Raw genomic sequence first — 20,211 nt, 5'->3', positions numbered from 1 at the left:
TCTGGCAGGAAACTCCTGTAGCTCTTTCTCCTTTTCTTTGGTTTCACACTAGGCTGCAAGGCAGAGTCCTGGGCAGCCTTCCCCTCGTCCGTTCGGTCTCTGGCCAGGTCTGCTCCCCTGGCTTGGCCCACGCTCTCCGAGTCTGAGTGCTGTTGGAGATCACCAGCGCTGGGCATCGAGGTTGTGAACTCTGTCTCATCCTGCTCCTCCTTCCCATCAAGTGCCGAGTCGGAAAGTTCAGCGGCCGCTCCCTGCTCCGAGCCGTACTCCCCCAGCGATCCCGCATTGTCTCCTGGGCTCTCAGCCAAGGTGCCGCAGGCAGAGAGAAGGGAGGCAGAATCGGCCCCATTGGCCTGTTCGTGGCTCCGCTCCACCAGCTCGTTTGTCTCCAGCCAGGACTCGATGCGGGACACCAGGCGCCAGCCGTTGCAGCGGAAATGCTCACGGATTTCGTGCTCAAAGACTTCCACCGGCCTGCGCAGCAGCTGCATCATGGACTGCACCACCCGGATCAGGGTCATCTCATTGTAGCAGCGGCTGTTCTCGTAGCCCTCCTGGAGACCCCGGTCGCTGTCAAAGCCCGCCTCGTTGTAGTAGGGCTCATTCACTAGGATCAGACCTGCCATGGGAAGGGGAGACCAAGGGGTTAAGGGAGGAACTTTGCTGTGGATCTCATACTACCAGAGCGACGTTCAAAATCCCTGGCTGGCAAGAATAGTCTTCCACCTCCAGCAACAGCAGAGAGGGCCAAAGGGCAGGAGGGGAAAGGTTTCATAGCTCCCTCCCCTCCTAGCAAAAAAACCCACAAACACACCCAAAGCTTTTTTCTCTTCCTCTTAAACAGAGCAAAGGCCTTTGCCAGGCCCTGTCCTACCCAGCGCAGCCCCATCAGACAGGGCAGCTCTGAGACAGTGACCACTGTCACAAGCCACCCATACCAAGGCTTTCTCCTGCTTGCTTCTGGTTTAATGCAATTTCACGTACGCAGCAATGGCACCAATGCTGCCCGGCGGCTGGCACCCTGCCACGAGCCGCATTAGAGCCGGGGGAGGCGAGATCAGGCGTCTCTCAAAGCCCCGGCAGCAGGAGGAAGAGTGGAGGTTTTTCTCTGGCACCAGGCTGATCCAGTAAAACATTTAGTATTTCACTTTCTAAATTTGGCTCCTCAGCTTTGTAAACGAGAAAAGGCTTTTCTCGTGGTGGTGTACCCCCACAGGAGGATACGGGTGGACTGCAAGATCTCCACGGAACACGGGCTGCCCGCAGGCAGAAGCCCTCGCTCTGTGCCAAACATTTCGCAAGTCGCATGCCCGGGCTCCCTGCACAGAAAGCTGGCCTTGAAGAAGAGATTTGATTAAGTCTGTGTGCCCTCAAACCAGATAGGGCAGGGCAAAAGCCCTGTGGCAGGAAGCCCTGGGGCTGGTCTAGACACGCCCCAGATTATTCTCCACTTTGGAAGGAGCATAAACACCAGCATCGTGTCCAAAAACATACCCAGTGTAGGAGGGCAGGTGACTCAGTGGGGGTAGAACACAGTCCTGCGAACGAAACCCAGTTTAGCAACTTCAGCTACCCTTGGTGAGTGGCTGAGGGCAGTGGTTCATCCACCTTCGTCAGCCCAGAGTAACACGCAAGCCAGCTCTGTGCTGAGCTCTTGCAGTGAGAAGGGAAAGTATTGTGTCAGAGCTGGGAGGCAGCCAGAACTCGGGGCACGAGAAAAGCCTGCACCTGCTTTGGCCGAAGCGGGGAGATAAGGACGCTGCTTTGTCCAGCAAGGGGAGAGCGCAAGCAGCACTAACCCAGCTGGGCTGGCGGATCCCAGCTGAGTGCCCCTCTAAGCCTGCATCCTCTCCTCCCTCCACCTTGTCCCATCCCGCAGGCTCTGCGGAGCCTTTACCTTGGATGGAGATGAGTACTTGAAGCAGGCTGGATTTACTGGTCCACCTTTCTGTCCCCTGAAACACACATACAAATGTGTTACAGGGCTGAAGCACCATCAGTTTGCTCTGGGATAATCGTTAGATGAAGTGAGGTCCTGGTTTCTCTGTGTTCCTGTCGCTAAGGCCCTGTGGCTCACAGCAGGAACGAGGGACTGACTCGACGAGCACAAGACATGCCAGTGTCTCGTCGTACCAACCCATTTCTCCATTATTTTTTGCCAGCACCACGCCCCATCAGGCCAGTTCTGCCTGGAACCGTATAACCATACACACCAGACACCAGTTGCAACCCCTCCCCAGCTGCCCCCTCGATCTACCTGCCCAAAACACAGCATTTCCCTGGCTCTGTTTACTCCAAGTCTCCAGCTGGACTTTGCACCACGCTACATGAACTGTCTGCAGCATGGCAGACGGGGACCCAGACCATGGGAGAACACCCCACACTGGTGCTGGTATTCCTGCGCTGTCCAACCTGATGCAGCCTGGCTGATCTGACCACGGGCTTCTCATCAGAAAGGACGGTCAAGAGCCAAATACTGTCCCAGAAGCAGCCAGTCTACACCAGTTACCTGCTCCAGACACCTACAGCAGAGCCCAAAGCCCAAGCACCCCCTGAGACCAGAAGTCACCCAGGACTCTTGGCCTGACAGGGAGATGCTTGTTCCAAAAGCAGCCCAGCACAACCACTGCTCCCCGTGGGCGGGCAGATGGGAGCGTTACCTTGCCTATCCATGTCCCCAGGAGGCTGACACACACTTTGCCGTTGTCGTACAGGTTGGGATTCAGTCTCCCACTGCACTGGGAGAGGTAGCGGAAGAGAGGCGGGACAGCAGGGTAGATGTTGGGGAGCTGGATATCAAAGAGAAAGAGGCCGTCTTCATAGGGCGTGCGCGTGGGGCCTTTGATAAGTGCTGAGAAGAGATCCTGTGGAGAGAGGTGACGTGAGCCGGGCACCCTGAACCGTCCTCTTACCTCAGCAGGGTTGTGTTAATAGAGGGAGAGGGGGGATGTGATTAACTCCGCCCTTACAAGAGTCAGCTCAAGCAACACAGCTCGGGGCACCTTCCCCCTAGAAGCTGCTCTTCTACTACATACAGCCGAAAGGCAGAGCGAGCCTTCAGACCTGCAGCAGGGCTTCGAGGACAGCCAGCAGCCCCTGAGCTGCTCACCAGTTAGCCCAGCGCCTCGCTGGGTGCCCGCCTGCCTTTCCGGCTCAACAGGACAGGCAGCCCAGCAGGCAAAGCACCCAAACGGGCTCCCAGCACCACAGAGCTCCTGCGGTCTGCCACGCTGCAGAGGCAGCCACAGCCGTTTAGGGGCATGACGGCCACACTTCACACACTGCTCACATTCCGGCAGCTCTAAAGCAGGGGATTAAGGCTAAGCAGGGAATTCACAGAAAGCAATCCGGATGCTGAGCCCAGCACAAACATTCAGGCACTTGCCATTCGATCCTCGAAGGTTTTAACCATGATGCCATCAGGCAGGGAGGTGGCCAGGAGAGCCATCTCTTTCCGCACAGTGCTAAAGAACTTCTTTGCTTCTGGGGGCTGGAACTCCATTTTCTTGAAGGCGTGGGTATCTGTGGGGCAAGGAGGAGAACAGCATTAAAGCCTGGAAACTGCCACAGGTTCCTTGCGGAGGCAGATCTATCCGTGTGTTAAAGCTGTAATTTGGAGGAGGAGAGTTGATTGGCTTTGGTGGGGAGCCAGGAGGCAGCCTAGAGATTCTTTGATTTCTCCCACACTGCACAGCAGCCACAACCTGCACCTCCTGTTCTCATGGTCCCACACAATACTGTCCCTGTGCCCCACAGGGAGCAAAGGACAAAGATAACTTTTTCTCTGCAGAACTCAAGCCCAGCTCCCTGTCTTTATTTATACACACCTGCAGCTTCAGCTCACTTTGGCCACTTTCTTTCGCAGGTCTGGCCCGGCTGGCTGGCGCGCCCAGCACCTCGGGCTCTGCTGTCACCAACGTTCCACACAAACAGATGCTCTTTCTTTATTTTTGGCTGATTAACATTGGCGCAAGTGAACAAGGACACTCACCCACCGAGGACACCCAGCACAAGCACACCAGCTGTTCCTGCTCTGCTTCTCAACCAATCCAACCCTGCAAAAAAAGCCTGAACAAACCCTGTAGCTTTCAAGAAAGTATCCGCAAAGCAGCTGATCTCCCACACCCTCCAAAGTTAGTCACCAACGTGGCAAAGGGGAAGCCCCCTCCTGTGGCCTGAGGAGTTAGTGGTGCCTGGAGATGCCATCTAAAAGCCAGGTCAGACTGTGCTACAGAAGCTGTCTTAGTTTCTCCTCTCTGGTTAAGAGGGCTAGGAAGAGAGGATACCCCCTCCCAAAGGCCTGGAAGCAAAGCTTTTGGAGAAAGAAACACTGCAGGACAGCAAGAGGAGCAGAGCATCCCGCGCTGGCCTGACCTGACACACCCACCTGGAGCATACTCCAGCACGGAGAAGACTTCTCCCTTGGCACTGGTGAAGGTGACTCCAGGCTTGCCGCCACTCTGCTGGCAGAGCACTGGTGTCTCACTGGGCCATTCCGACCTCACTGGTGTTTGCGCCTCTGCTTTTTCTTCTTTCTTCTCCGTTTCCACCATGGCTTCCATCTTCTCCTCCTCTGCAATAGCCACGTTATCCAAGGTCTTCTTTAGATTTTCCTGCAGCTTTTTAATATCATCCAAGAACTTCTTCTCCCGCGTGGGTTTTTCCAGCTCCACAGTTGGGGAGGTGGGAGAGCCAGTCAGCAGCTGCTCCACAGTCATGTTTTTCAGGCTTTCCAAGATCTTGATGGCCTCCTTCAGTTCCCGGAAGCTCTTTGGGGCTCCGTCCTTGCCAGCTTTCTCTGCAGCAAGATCTGCAACTGCCATAGCCACAGCTCCCTGGACTTGTTCCTCTACTTTTTTCACCTCCTCTGCTGCTGGCTCCTCAGGCTCTAACTCCTCAATTTTTGGGTGGTCATCTTCCATGAGGCCATTGTCTGTCTCCCAGCTGTCGCTTTCATCCTCCCACTCAGAAGATGCCCCGCTGGTGCTGCCGTCAACGGAATCATAGTCCGACTCCTCAATTTCTGATTCAATGTTGTATAAGTGCTAGAAGAGAGCAGAGTTACAAAAGACATCAGAGCAGTTAGGTTGAAGCACAGTTTTAGTTGGTTTTTCAGTGCAGGCAAGTCAGTTCTTCCCAGGAAAAGGGAGCCCCCAGCTATACAGGGTGGACTGTGTTTGATTTGAATAACGCACTCATCAGTGACTAGCACAGATTAGGTATTGGGGGAAAACGAGGGCAAGTTCTGGGTGGGCTGCAGCCACCTCCGTGGCCAGGATCCAGGCACCAGGAGAGCACACAGGTGCCAAACAGCTACCAGGACGCCCCAGGATTTCTGAACGCAGAGCTAGGTCAGAAGGTATTGGGCAGCATATGTGGAGGTGGTATTTCTGGTCCTGCTTCTGCACCAGCAACTGTGTTGGCACAGAGTCCTGGTTTGGCTGCCTCCACACTCTGTCTTTCCACAGAGACAATGCTGGAACCAGGAAAACATTCCCATACCAGCTTTCTTCTTCTGTGGCAAATTGTACTTGCCATCAGAGCCTTGCTAGGCTGCTTTGGCTGTTGTGTGTCACTACTGCTTAAAACTCAGCTGGGACAACGAAGCCTAATCCAAGTTGCTGAACAAGCTCTTACATAAAGCGCTTTCTTCCCCTCCACTATGGAAGCAGAACCCACGTATGCTTCATCTAGCCTCTCCCCTTATCATGTCTTTGCACGTGCTATGTCTCTCCTGAGCTCCCCTGCAGAGCTTCGGGACAAACGCCAGCTACCAGCCCCATCCCAGAAGCAGGGGTGCGAGAACAACTTTATAGGGCTGTGTTAGGAGTTACAAGATGGAGCTTTTTATCCACTGGCTTCTGACACTTGAATGGCAGCCCAAGAATCCTCTTAATCTTGCAAAATATGACCCCAGAGGCTAAAGCTCATGGACACTCAGTCATCTTGTCAAAACTCTGAACTGAACCAGCACTGTGTAGCCACTCCTGTGCCACCCAGAGACAGGCAGTCAGGAGAGGTTAGTTGGGTTCAACACAAGTGACTGCAGGCAGGGAAAGCCATCAAAAACCTCACTGCCCTCAAAGCTAATCCAAATCTGAGTCAGGAAGTTAATTAGCCAGTTATGCCATCTTTATTTTTAGAGCTGAGAGAAAGCACCCAGACAGCTTGTCTCTGGGCACACGGACAGGCATTGATAAATCAGTTTTACCAACTGATAATTCATGCTCCTGACATTTCCCCAACTCCCATAATTACGCAGACAAGCAGAATCGAAGGGACTGGCGTGACACAGCAGGAGCTGCTGCAGAGCCCCAGCACCGCAGTGCGAGAACAGCCCTTTGTGGAGCGCGCATCAGACCTCTGATTGTGCCCGTGATCCAAGCACATGTGACAACAGGGGGAAGGGAGACAGCAGCCTGCTTTGTAACGCTCTAGTCCACTGCCATAGTGCAGGCATTGACTATTCTACTGTAATTAATGCAGAGCTGCTTGCTTTAAAAAGAAATCTTGATCGAGTCCTTTCTGCTCACGAATGCGACTCTGCAGCAGAGGCAGTGGTGTTCTCTGCCACGGTGATGGAGATGGGACCCTACAGAAGCAGGTCTTCTCTTTAGGCTGTCTGCTTTAATTTGAGGCCACAAGCAGAAAAAGCATGGGATGAAACTGTACGCGGAGCAGTGCATAAGATTACAAGACAGTACAACACAGAAGATAAATCAGGGGGTTAAGTGGATTAGCAGTGTGGCTGTATCTCTGTTTTTAAGCTTGCACTCAACCCTTTTCCCTCCCTGTTCTGGGAAGAGAACTGGGTCTGATCCCTAGGTTGGCTAAGGTGACAACTTGTGGCTCTAATCCAGCTTCTGGAGGAGCTTCTTTAGCTAAAGAAAACACTATGGAGCCATTTCACAAGCAAGACAGAATAAGCCATCACCTTTCGGCAGTGCTTTAGCAATGCAGCAAACCAGGGCTCAAGTCAGAACTGATGGCCCCTGAGCTCTGCAACGCCCTGGGCCAAGGGGCAGGTGCTGGAAGGCAGGAGCAGAGCTCTGAACACGCAGTGCAGCATGTGAAGAGAGCGACAGTCTGCTCATACCACCTTATTCTCCATATTCAAGAGCAGTGATGAACAGTTAGTTCTCCTCCTTACAAGGGAAGGATTTTCTTGCGCTAAGGGAAGTGGGAAGCCACCCTACCACGTGGGAAGGCAGCAATTAATCGAGCAAGATTCCCTTACAGAGTGAATCTCTCTGCACCCAGGGTTTAAAACCAAGACTTGTCACTCAGCTAAGAATTACAGGGATATAGCAAGCTGGCACAGGACTCACCTGAGGCAGAATGATAGTCTTGGAGTTATCAGCCCACACCACTTCCACTTTACTGCTGACATCCACACGAGCCACCTGTCCAACCGAAGGCTGTGGAAACAAGAGCAATTTGTCAGTCCTTTTTCTCTCCCAGTTTGAAACACAGATACTCCCCAGTTGCAGAACCACCTAGAGCAATGCTTGCAGCCTGCTGCAGAAGCATGAGGGGCCCTGAGGTCTCATGCCAAGGGGGAGAAGAATCCTACAGATGGGTTTCCATGAGAAACCCTACAACACTGCCACAGAGACGGGGAAAATTCCCCCCACACCCCCTGGAAGGAGAGGACCAGGAGCACTGGTCTGATAGCAGATCTTGTCTTGCTCGGGACAAAGGGCAGTGCAGGGCTGGGGCTGTGCCAGTGCCAGCAAGGGGACAGGAGCGTCCCCTGCATGGGGCTGCCCTCTAGTGGGGTGCCATCGCCAGCCCCACGCTCTCACACCCAGCAGCTTCTCCCAGCAGAGAGGGTGCAGGCATGAACAGACAAGTCATGGCTGGCACAGGGTGTGCACAGTCAAGGGTTATTTAGGTCAGCCGAGCAAGATCGGAGTGTTTCATGCTGCTGAAACTAGAACCGCAGTGAGAGCCCCTCTACACCTTTTAGCCTCATTTCAGGGCAGTCTCAAAAGCTGGAGGTCTTCCCTTCCAGTAAGGAAGCCTGTTTCCTAGCAAAGAGTGTCCTTTACAATATAAATGGTTCCCTCTACCTCCCCTGGAGGTTAGACAGCTCAAAATTAATATGTACAAAATAACTCAGATGAAAACCAGAACGCCAGTCTTCTGTTTCCAAGTGAAACTGGTTTAATGACAAACCCACCTTCACTCTTGCTCAGGAGCCCAGAGAGTATCCTCATACTGGAGGTGACTCTGAAATCCTAAGCAAGAGTTTTACTCAACACCCTCAGGCATATGTTCAGTTCTTGTCTCATCCTCCTTCTGGCTTTGCTATAGACTCTTTCACCATGGTCAAAGGATTTCAAGGTCACATCTCCACCAGACTTGCAGATTTGATGTTACTCATGACAGCAGGGGACACAGACACAAACACTAGCAAGCGAGGGAGTTCAGGATGCCCATGGGCCAGAGGTTCTCCTGCTGACCCTCCCAAGCATCTCACACACTAATACCTGGTGACAACCTGGTCACGTAACTGTGCCCAGACCTACCTCGTCTTCCTTAGCTGTGGCTCCGTCCGAGTTGCCAATGCGAATCACAATGTCAGTAGTGCGGAAGCGAAAGTCTGGATGATCAGCAATATCATACACACTCACATCCTCCTCCTCCCCGATCAGCTGCATTGGAGACAGAACGTGAACACATCAGCCCCAGGAGGCTGCACTGACCTTCAGAGCACACCTTAAAACTTGGAAGTACTTTGCGTTATATTTTCTCAATTTTCCATTGCTCCAACAGCCTGCAAGGAGCTGCTGATGTCCCTTATGTCCCTTCTTGTCACCCCATCCTTAGCACATCAATCAAGGCACAACAATGAAAGGACACAGATATTCTGTCTCATCTGCTCACCTTCACCTTTACTTCTGGTTCCATAGCACTACAAGCACAGACATGCAAGAACAACGTTTTATTCCCTCCTGAACACCCGGATTTCTCAGAGCAGCTCACTGGGGCCCAAAGGGTTGGTTTACTTTGAAACAATTCAAGGCTACAGGAAGTGTCTGACAGAACACTTGACAATTAATGGGAAACATTTCTTGTTTGATTCCTCCTGCAGGAAGAAAGTCAGGAGCCCACAGGTAACGAGAAACAGGTGAAGCGGAGCACAGCCCCAGGCCAGACCGATGTTCTGCTGCTGGAGGTAAAGGGCTCTGCTGAGTTATGGCAGTGTGGTCTCCCGTCCTAAGGCAGAAAGCAGTACACCGGTTTGTGTGGTCCCTCTCTTGTCTCCAGTCAGACTGTACACTATCAAGACTGTAAAATATAACGTTCCCACAAGCTCTGAGAAAAAGGTATTGGGCTGCCTGGAGGCCATAGTGCTTAGCAGAGGCGAGCAGGACAACATGCAATAGAATTGATTCTCCTTCCACGAACTAGCAGAAACATGGGGAGGAAAAATGCATACAGCGACCTGTGACAACTTCAGCAAACATCTTAGTCCACACCGGAGCCTGACATTGACTAAGGGATATAAATCCTCTGCTTGGTCTTTGCTGCCTTGCAGACATCTACAAATACGAAGCGACACCACCTCTAGCTAAGCCTCCCAGGCCCAAAAGCACATCCCCAAGCACAAACTGCTCCGCAGAGCTGACTCCCAGGCTTGTCTTTATCTGTGAAGCTTGTGCTATTTTGTGGCTGCTTTCTGGGGCACTGGCTCCTGCACTTACCTCCACATCATCTCCGCTGGACTTCAACTTGAACCACTTCACCACGCAGGTACGGCCAATATGGTCACCAGACTGCACAACTCCATACAACCCGGGGTCCTGGGAGCTCTGAGCTTTTGGTTGCGGTGGTAGGGAAGAGAATAGACAAGTTAAGAGAAGGAGCACAGATTTGCACAACTGAGGCTGTCAGCTCCCAAGCTCTCACGGCTGAAACCTTCCATTTGTGAATGGCATGAGGAGAAAGAGTTCTTCCTACACAGTCAAAACTGTGCTCAGCTACAATTCACATTTTCATGGGGCATGGAGTGATGATAGAGTAAGATCACATTGTATTGGACCAGGTGAACGCATTCACTTTGGAGCACTATCACCAAGAGAAAATACGCTGTCACCTCAATGCCCTGCTCTCCAAACTAGCCCTGCACCAAGGCCATCAGAATTTCTGGACAGGCTGGCGAACAGCTCCCTAAGAGCAGCCCCGGCTGTCAAGCTCCTCATCCAGAAACATGCCACTCACACCAGCTTGTTCCTATGGAAGAATGGACTGGACAGAGGTGGAAGGCAGGCAGGAATACATGTGTGTATGAACGCATCGGGGATCCAACAGCACCAAAGCTGGGCCTTGACCACCCCTCTTGGCCTGGCCTGGTATCCAGACATCTTTCGGATTTCTCTGGCTGACAAGGATCCACCCCCTGGCATCCTTAACAGGGGGATGCAAGGAACCGCAGCCATCCCAGACTACTTGAAGAGTATGTTTGACAGAGGAATGCTGATTCCCAGAGGCCAAACTAGAACGGTAGAGCTGGAGCTGATGGATAACTCCCATTTCCACAAACTACGCCTAACCCACAGAACCAGTCAGACTATTACTCATCAGAAATGGCCATGCAAAACAGCATCTGTTTTTGCTAAGCCAGCCTTCTCTCTTCCCAGCCTGACATTATCTTGTGCTCTCCACTGCGGACGGGCTACCCCTGCTAGAAAAGATTCCATATCAAAACTGCAAGTCTTTTTGAACTTGCGTTGTGACCCTCACTAGCACCACCAACTGGTTCGGTGAAGAAAAGGGGTGAAAAGATGCCTCTGCATCCCAAAACCCTCTAAGAAAAAACGGAGGCTCACGACAGACAAGCCATAGAGAAAGCAGCCTGTGGTGAGCTGTTTATTTCTCCCCTTGTTCTGCAAGAGAGCTCTTTCAAGGAGAAGGTGGGTCACCTCTACTCTACAGAAATACCGAGAATCCTAGCGTTGCTCCTTGGCATTTATTCCTCCCACACCTTGTCTGCTGTCATAGTTCAGCTTTGCTATTTAAAGAATGGTTCTCTGCTGACACCTGTATTAAGTCACACTGAATCACAGTTTCTTCCTGTTTGGCTCTTGTGCCCACCTCAGGTGAGGACTACTAACAGCTATTGTACATTAGGAGATCCGGACTGACGAGTACTTTGCAATTAAGAGCATGTTTGCTCCCTGAGGAGAGGGTTGTTTTGACACCCAATACCTCTTTTGTCCACCACAAAATCCCCAGGGCAGAACTCATTGTTGTCCAGATGATGGACTGGAATCAGCTCGTTGGAGCGAATGTTTGTCTCCACGGTGCCATCCTGCCACATCACATCAGCTGAAGTCATTGTGGTCACCACTTCTACGGCAACCCTGGGAACACAGAAAGGCAACGAGTTACCAGAGGGAACGCATGTGAGCACCAGAACGTGATGCTGCCAACATCAGGAATCACGATGGATTCAGCAACACAGCAACTCAAAGGTACACGTATCAGCAGGCTGGGAAGCCAGTCAGGAACTCCCCCTCTAGTCCCAGCAGAAGCAGGCTTTGTTTTGACGGGTTCTCAATCACTGCAGATGTTACATTGCTGCAAGTCTACGTGAAGAGGACTCACTTTCCAGGGAACTGATGCTGAGCTCAGTTTATTCCTAGAGGAGCGTATTAACACCTACTAGCACCCACTTTCTACCCCTGACAGAGGAATGACAGGAGCTTCAAATACTCAGAAACTTAAGATCATCTCCACTGAAGCACCTTCTAGCTGGCAGGTGTGAGGAGTCTTTGAAGCTAAAGGAGCATGGGACTGGAAGGGAAAGATAAAGCAGCATCACTTCAGCCCTGCCAGGAAGGAAAAATAAAGACAACACATTGAATGTGGGTAAAGCAAAAGGATTTTGTTTAAAAGAGACAAGTCTCCTTCCCAGCTGTTCAAACACACACATGTGTCCCTGCAGCTCAGAAATGGAACCCAAGCACGCAACAATGGACCACATGCTGGCACTCTGCTGTGGAGCTTGACAGAGCTGCTTGAAGAGACAAGATGCTTGGAGGCAAAAGGCACAGAGCTGCTGTCTAGATGCACTCTAGGAGCCCTCCACCATTTTCCTGTCTCCTACAGCACAGAACAAGTTGGATCCCGTGCTGGTTTGTCTTTCTTTGGCTGGCTGGCCCTTCCAGTCATAACACAAGTGCTGCATTTATGTTGGTTTCAAGTCAAACCATGAAAAAGATACAACACGCAAAAATACAACTGTTTTCTTCCAGTGCTGTTTTTATAAATGTCAGAAAAAAATTAAGTAGAAATAATGCAAAGCTTCTAGTAGGTCCAGCACTCAATAGCAGAAATTGCCAGAGAAGGAAATCTGTAACAGACCAAGTGTGGTGGGTGATGTCCAACAGATGGTTCCAGGGGGAAGGGGGAGCATGTGCAGCTGAGGGTGGGACAGGGAAAGGCTGGTCACCCAAGGAACAGATACAGTCCTGTCTGCAGTGCAGTTTATGCTGCTTCACAAATAAAACCCACAACTTGGCATTAGTAAGAATCCCTGCATATCCTCACTGAAAACCAACCAGAGGTCTGTGCGCTACCTGGAGAGCTGCGGCAGGTCACTGAACGATGGTGAAGCCACAGGCTGAGTTGGCTCTCTGCAGTCAGAGCTGCCCCTGAGCTGACACACCAGGTCTGGTCACCAGCTGCAGCAAGCTCAGCCACTTGGCACTTCTCAGCAGCGCCTGGCAGAACACCTACAGACATCTCACCAGCTTCCTCTGAATATTCAAATAGCGAGGACCCCTCACGCTGAGCCGTGACCAGCTGCCACAGACACCCTTTAAGGCACCAGCTGCAGTCCCGCGTTCTGTGCTGAAAAAGCCTCTATTTCTTATTCTCTGTGACATGGTCGTCACTGCAAAGTGTCCCAGCATCTGAACTCTGCATTTCCTTGTGTCCAGCACAGGAGTCTCTCGGTGTTGTCACAGGGCTTCCTCCCCGCTGCCAGTATGGTGCGGAAAGCTACCAGGTTTACTGGCTAAGCTCTCCTTTACAAACTTCAGTGAAGCAGAGACACTCAGCAAGGAGGCGAGGGGTGAATCGGGAATCAGTTCCCAGGAACTGTAACACAACTGCCACAACAATTTTTAATTTCACTTCAGCACTGCACCGCTGAGGTTTGTAACCTTCAAATACAATTTCTCTAAACTCCACAACGACTAAAGGAACAGCTCTCCTTGCATACCTAAAGAAAAAGTGAATTAAGTTCATGGCATTCTCAAACCACTGGATTCCTTGAATGCCAATAATGTCATTTTCTGGGAGGATTCTTGACTAGTTCATTTCTGACCCAGGGTCTGTGTACAACTAAGCAGCCCAGGGAAGCCAGCAAGACAGGCTGGCCAGTTGTCGGGTGTCTTTGCATCCTCCGGAAACAGCTTAAACAGTCTCAAGTTGGGTGAAGGGTAACAGCTGCTGAGATCCAGTTTTATCTAGAAATGGGCAGATAGATGCAATCCTCCCTCTCCCACACTACTGCAATCAACCTCTCCAAGGCTCTCAAGGAGCGCACTTTGTTCATTAAAAAACCCAATAAAAAGTACACTGCTGGCAAAGAGTTGCAGATTCCTCTCCAGCGCAGGGTAAGGACCACTGCAGTGCCAGCCCCTGCCAGCACAGCCCTCTGTGCTGGTCCGGAGACAGCTCACCGCAGATGAGCCATCCACTCCTGCTAGCATGGTCCATCCTCGGCCTCTCTGCAGAGGCTGCCAATGAGGTAACCAATTAGTGCCATGTCTAAGCTGCAGGATCTTTATTCACCTGTCTGTCTCTCAGCACACAGAGCCTAGCCCAGCACAGCTATTCTGTCGATGCCCTGAGGCACAGCTGAAATGGAATCGCATCGGTGTCACGTCACGTGGCCCCAGTCTCATCAGAAGCTGGACTGAGCCCAAGCTGATTTCACAAGGGCCACTGCACAGTCATCAAAGATAACCGCTGTTAGTTACTGCCAAGCGGGGCCCTAAGATGAGGCACACACCATCACCCTCCACCCAGGCTGAGGAGGGAGTTTACATCTGAGGACTTTGATGAGGGAGATTTTGGCAAGAATATCTGGATTTGGAAATCCAACTCACCTGTCTCCTGGTTTGAATTCTCGTGAAATCTTGGTCTTCTTCTTCTTGTGCTTCCGCTTCAAGTTTTTGATAGAAAGAGGGATGCTCTTCTTGCGGCCGGTGCCACTGCCACTGTGGGATGAGGCAGTGGAGCTAGCAGAGGAGGTGACCGAGCTAGTGTCATCGGTGTCATCGGCTGCCTCATCGTCAGCATCTTGCTCCATGGACTGAAGCCGGTAGTCGGACGACCCTTCATCTTTCAGCAGAAAGGGAGGCTGCTGCTGTCGTGCTGCTGCTCCTCTCTCCTTCCCTGTTTCTTCAGACTGCTCCTCCTTTCTCTCCCCAGGACTTGGTGTGCTGTTGGAAGAGTCATCCAGCTCACACTTTGATCCAGACTTCAGCTCTTCTGATTTTTGCTCAGCAGCTGCAGCAGACTCTTTGTCAGGGGCTTCGCTGGTACCCTGAGACTCCGGGGAGCATGACATGATCTTCACTATCTGCTTCTTCAGCAGCCGCCTCACCTAGAGAAAGCAGACCTGGGTCAGACAATATGCCTGTACGCTCAGCAAGTTGCCACCCAGGAGTGGTTGGCTTTGTACACAGAGAACAGCCCCCGCACATCTCACCTGCACCACAGCATTCTGCAAACCAGCATCTCACCACTGCTCTACTCAGGAGCAGCACTGGGCCAGTCCAAGGAAAGGGAGCTTTGCTCCTGAAGGCTATTTTAAGCATGTTCTGAATTTTTTGTTTTGGAAGGTCACAAGAGCCTGCACAAGTTAATCTATGTAACAGACACAGCTATGCAGGGAGGTCACCTGCACTGATATCCTGTTGTTCTAGGAACACCGCTGCTCCACAGCCAGCACGCAGAAACCAGAGCGGGCTCCTCGGCCCAGGAAGCAGAGACTGCTTTCTTGTCCCACTGCGGCACGGAAACAACATATGTCTAACAGTGCCGGCTGACAGAGCACACAGCTCTGACACAGCCTGACCCCTGTGAGGCGACGCCTCTGCGTTTGAGGTCCTGTTCGTGTTCTCTGGTGGCATTAGCAGCACGCTTTGCCCAGTGCAGCCAGACTGTTGCACAAGGTGACTTCGCTGCTGGCAACGAGCAGCCAGTGCTCTTTACAACCACCACTTCAGGAGTCACATTTCAGACCACATGACTGCCAGGAAGATTTCTGCTTTAAAAGCCACAGTGACCAGAAAAGTCTAGAGAAGTCAATGCCTCTCTTGACCCCTCAACTCACCTTTTTGGCAACTGATCCTTCACCCAGGACACAGTTCCTCTCGGGGCATTCACAGGTGATTTTTGCAGGTTCCACTTTGTCCGGGAACACATAGAGGCACCTTTCCCCAAGCTGCCTTTGGGCATGGTCAAAGCACCCCAGACGCTTTACCCTGGTAGAACAGGAGAACATCCATGAGCAAAGAGCAAAAGCAGTAACTGAACCTAGCAGAGACCAGGGCATTTGCAAGGCTGGCATGACCTCACACCATCGGCACTTCTCCTGGGGTGGCAGAAGCTAACCCCACACCAAATCTTTTCCAGACACAAAATTCTAAAGGAGTGGGAAACTCACCAGGGACTGGGAGCGGATACAAAGGGTTTGGGTGGGACACCAGTCAGTCCTCTCCCTCTGGCTCCCCCTCCCAGGGCCAGCTGCCAAGAGACATTTGAAGTTGGTGCTGGTATTTATTTGCTGTCATCTGAGAGCTGCTCTCCTCCAGCTTACGAGCTTGGGGCAGGAACCACACTGCATTGTGCTATTACTCCTCTGACTTACTCTTGAGTTTTGTCCAGCCCATTTTTGCAGCTGCAGCCTGCAGAGGGCACCAGATGCTCCCTCAGCACCAGCCCCGGTCCAGGGCAGGGCCCTGCAGGAGCTGCCTCCTGCACACACACACACACACACACACACACACACACACACACACACACACACACACACACACTGCTGAAAGAGGCAGCTGGCTCCAGACACCAGCGGAAGGATGAGGGAAGGAGACACCACTTTCCTTGATGCACTTGTCTGCTGGAGAGTACTTGTAGAGAACTGGTGAGAGGCTAGCCCCTGTGTTGGTAACTCAAGTGTCTGCTAAACTAATTTGGAAGCTATTCCCTCACATTTTGGAAGCTTTGGAATATGCAGGCATACAACAAGGAAAAAACCCACTGCAAACAGCAGTGTTGTGTCTAATCAGTTGCTGGACATGTCGCCCACAGTTTGTGCAGGCCCTGGGAGTGAAGAGATTTTCAGCTGATCTTACCTGGACAGGTTCTCCTGGCTGATTATGGAGGGAGGAGGGCTTACACTGTCAGTACCTCCAGGACAGAAGCTTTTAGTGATCCAAGTAACCTTTAGTTCCACCACCTGTACCTACAATGCAAAGACAGAGAAGGCACTTTAATTTTTCAGAGGCTTTCCCAGACCAGATGTCCAGGAGCCGAACATTTACATGCAGGGAAGCAGCAACAGCCATGTGCAGTTTCACCACATCCAGGACACTTACAGTGCTCCCAAAGCATGGCTCTTGGCAACACCCAGAGCCTCACAGATTAACTTCAAGACAGACGACACCTGGCTTGGGGAGGAAGCTATAGCAGACACCAATCAGTGGTCCCATGTCACAGAGACACGCTAACGGACTTGGAGCTGCTCCCTCTCTCAGCAAAGAGCCCACAATGGTTTTGCCTTTTTGGATAGCATGCACCATTGAGTTTCAATAGAAGAGGTGATTCTAATTCCCTAGGGATCAGTGCTGGCCTCTAAGCGTACTGGCAGGTAATCACCTTACAGCATGCCGGCAGGGACCCTTGGGAGGAAAAGCCTAACCATGCTCAAAAGTCCCATCAGTTCACAACAAGGAATCTGTTCCCTCAGAAGAACACAGCCACAGTGCATTTGCTCTTGGATGGTTACCATAGCAAGCTGACTCTGCTCCAAAACACCAGCCAGGGACCCTTCTGTGCAGAAGGTGGCCATGTGTCAGCTTGTCAGGCCTTACCTCTTCCACCACCACTCTGAACTTGCTCTTTGTGCTCAGAACAGGCTTCACACCTGAGAGCCACTGCACACTGGAGAAGACTTTAGAAGGCCCGATGAGGACTTGTCCAGGATAAAAGCCATATGAATCATCAAAGAAGAGACCCTGTGGGGGAAAAAAAACACCAGCATAAAGGACTTCAGATTCAAGATTCCAGCATTTCTCTTCTCTGATTTGTGATCAGCAAGATTAACCATAAAGGTAAAGTCTGCAAGGTGTCCATCTCCTAAAGCTCATTCCTCTCCCAAACTCAGCCCAGCAGTTCCTATAGCAACCTGCGCTGTCACACATCCTAACAGGACTGACTCCGTGGGGGAGAAGCAAAGGTGCTTGCAGGAAACAAAAGATGCATACTTTCACACAGATGTTCTCAACAGCAAGGGAGTCAAGGTGGGCTGAGTCCTCGGCAAGGACACCCATCTCTTTCCCATGCTCTAATTCAGGCATCTACAGCTTTCAGAGCCAGAGGATGCTGGCTTTCACTGCTCTGCTCATCAAATTAAGTTTGCATTATTCCTGTCTTAGGTGGATTAGTTAATATGACAGTTCTTTGAAAATAAAACAGGATGGTAAACACAACAATTGCTCTCCTAGAGCTCTTTCCCACTGATGCGCTGAAGATTCAGAATGTGGAGGCGGACAGAGCAGTTTAGGATAGATAAAATACTGAGCACAAAACTGCACCAAGTCTTGTAATTTGTCAGAAGGGATAAGAGCAGCGCAGTAAGATCCAAGTCAGGTAAGCACCAAACAGGCAGCAATTCCACGCATGGAACCAAGAATAACGCTGGAGACTACTCACGTTTCAGACCAAATGACAAGTCTCCAGAGGACTACATGCACTTTATAGGCAGTCTGGCTCAAATCAAAGTATCTCAAAATTGGCTAACCAGAAGCTGGATGCTGCTACAACAGCCATTTAGCAAGGGGAAAACACACTGCACAACCCAGAGCAGCAGAAACTAAGATAATGGAGAACCTCTAGCAACAGACCATTCCTTTTCTGTAAAAAGGAGAAAACCACAGCAGCACATCCTATCCAATGATATTCTGTTAATGCTTCAAGAAACGGGCATAAAATTTTAACAAAAGTGCAGTTTTAGATCAAAGGGGCCTTTGCTTTGAAGACTGGGAAGGATAGGGGCTAAGAATCACAGGCCATTCTCAGCCAGCTTCCAGTACTGCTGCAAGGGGTGCAGCGAGGCCCCGCTGATGCTGTTTGGAAGAACAACCGTCATCAGGTGAAGGTGAGAGAGGTTAGATCCCATCAGCTCACGGGGAACTCTACGTTTTACCCAAAAGTGAACAAAACCTTCCCCACCATGTGATTTGGAAAATGCCTGTATGGTGGCAGGTCTCCATTCAGGGAACGTGATGGACTACAATAACAAGAGCCACAGCATTTTACGTGATCTGGAAACATGCTTCTAGCAGGACCCCTTTTAAACAACATGCCCTTTTCCAGAAGGGGACCAATTCTGAAAGCATGAAATGGAGCAAGAGCCTTTTCAAGCCTGTACAGCTATAACGAGCAGACTGTGAACTGCCTCGACATCGGCAGTCTGACTACATGTTGTGCCAGTAGTCTGCAAAGAAAGCAGCTGGATGTACTAATTGTAACACCTCCCCAAAACCTGCTCTTTGCTAACATTACCTTGAAGCTACACCCTGTTACACTTCAAGTGAAGATCTAGTGAAGTTTCTCAGCTGTGATGCATCGTTTAATTTTTAGGACTATAAGTACCTGCAGTTTTGCCTTCTCCCTCCCTCCTGCACAAAATGCTTACGAGCTGAAGAGATCAGACAGACTCTCAGAAGAACCAGAAGCTCACCGAGTCGCTGACGTGAGGACAAACGTCATACAGCTTGGCTCCATCTTCTGTGCTCATAGAACACCTGCAAAACAGACCAGAGACCCAGTGACACTTCCAGAGCCATCCCCCTCCAAAGCAAGCAGCAGCACACCAGCTGTCGCTGCCTGAGCGGGGCTGGCCACATGGCCAGCAGGGTAGCACTGAGCCTTTACCGTCCGGAGCAGAACGGGTTATAGACGCACGATAAAGTGCTGCCTGGTATCTAGAGGTTCCATTCAGCACATTAAAAAGATAATGAAGCAATATGCAGGGCGCTGGGCAAGATTTGTCTGCTGCGAAGGTCCCATTTGTCATTCACACTGCTGATGGAACCTAAACACAATTTGGGGACACTTGCTTCAGCAACAGCTTCATTTCCAGAGCAAGTTCTGGTGGAATTTCAAATGATTCATTAGGAAGAGGCTTTGACAACAGTTACCTCATTGTACGTAGCTATGCAGGAGCTGTAACAGCAAGCAAGGTTTGAAATTGCACCAGTAAGTGCAGGAGATAGATAGAAGCGTGGTTATTTTTCACTCCCAGTTTAACATATGCACACAAGCCTTCCAGTCTGAGTTACTCGAACTCCAAAACAAAATCACAGACACATCCGCCAGTCGCCTGTTACAGCTCTCACGTTACTTCTCCTAGACTCAGAGCTGGATGCAGGATTGGGGGTTCAGTTTTGTTTTTTTTTTTTTTTTTTTTTAAAACATCGATGTCGACACTCAATTCACAAGCCAGGTGAGTTATCCCCCAGCTGCCAGGCCCACAAGCCTCTTGGGGCTCCACTGGTTCCTTCCTTTCCTTGCATCAATAAAAAAGTTTGCTGGGCAAAGTCAGCCTCACTGAAAGAATGAACGTAGTGAATCTATACGGGTTTAGCTGGCACGTAACTGTCCAACATGCACAAGGAAGAAAATTCAGATCCTTCTGCTGGCTTTGCAGAAATAAGTTAACCAGATATTTGCTCCAATATCTCTGGTGAAATCTCTCTAGAGATAGAGGACTTTGGATTGTTTTCATTAAAAAACCCATTCCTATACCAGCTGCAAATAGCAGTGAAAAAGCCAAGCTGTTCAATCTTGGGCTGCCTTTTCATCTTTGATAAAATCCACTAGACTGCAAGTTTCTACGCTATCACAGAGCTTTTTTAAAGGCAAGAATCCTCCCTGCATTTCAGTGAAGTCACGTTTTCCTGC

General features: G+C 50.9%; 1 protein-coding gene across 1 annotated transcript in view; it reads right to left on the bottom strand.

The window, feature by feature from the left end:
• Window positions 1-20,211, bottom strand: part of UBE2O (ubiquitin-conjugating enzyme E2O) — a 27,052-nt gene that overhangs the window by 260 nt on the left and 6,581 nt on the right. The window contains exons 4-17 of the mRNA XM_010136057.1: window positions 18,989-19,052; window positions 17,118-17,261; window positions 16,380-16,489; window positions 15,359-15,509; window positions 14,127-14,626; window positions 11,215-11,369; window positions 9,711-9,823; window positions 8,532-8,657; window positions 7,329-7,418; window positions 4,388-5,045; window positions 3,386-3,522; window positions 2,661-2,864; window positions 1,898-1,955; window positions 4-619 (exon numbers count right to left, since the gene is read on the bottom strand). Coding sequence (XP_010134359.1) covers window positions 4-619; window positions 1,898-1,955; window positions 2,661-2,864; window positions 3,386-3,522; window positions 4,388-5,045; window positions 7,329-7,418; window positions 8,532-8,657; window positions 9,711-9,823; window positions 11,215-11,369; window positions 14,127-14,626; window positions 15,359-15,509; window positions 16,380-16,489; window positions 17,118-17,261; window positions 18,989-19,052 — 3,126 coding nt within the window. The remainder of the gene's footprint in view (window positions 1-3; window positions 620-1,897; window positions 1,956-2,660; window positions 2,865-3,385; window positions 3,523-4,387; window positions 5,046-7,328; window positions 7,419-8,531; window positions 8,658-9,710; window positions 9,824-11,214; window positions 11,370-14,126; window positions 14,627-15,358; window positions 15,510-16,379; window positions 16,490-17,117; window positions 17,262-18,988; window positions 19,053-20,211) is intronic.

This window comes from Buceros rhinoceros, unplaced genomic scaffold (genome assembly GCF_000710305.1).
Source record: "Buceros rhinoceros silvestris isolate BGI_N320 unplaced genomic scaffold, ASM71030v1 scaffold25005, whole genome shotgun sequence".
Taxonomy (NCBI): Eukaryota; Metazoa; Chordata; class Aves; order Bucerotiformes; family Bucerotidae; genus Buceros; species Buceros rhinoceros.
The sequence above is the reverse complement of the archived record's forward strand: the minus strand, read 5'-3'. Positions and strand labels throughout refer to the sequence as shown.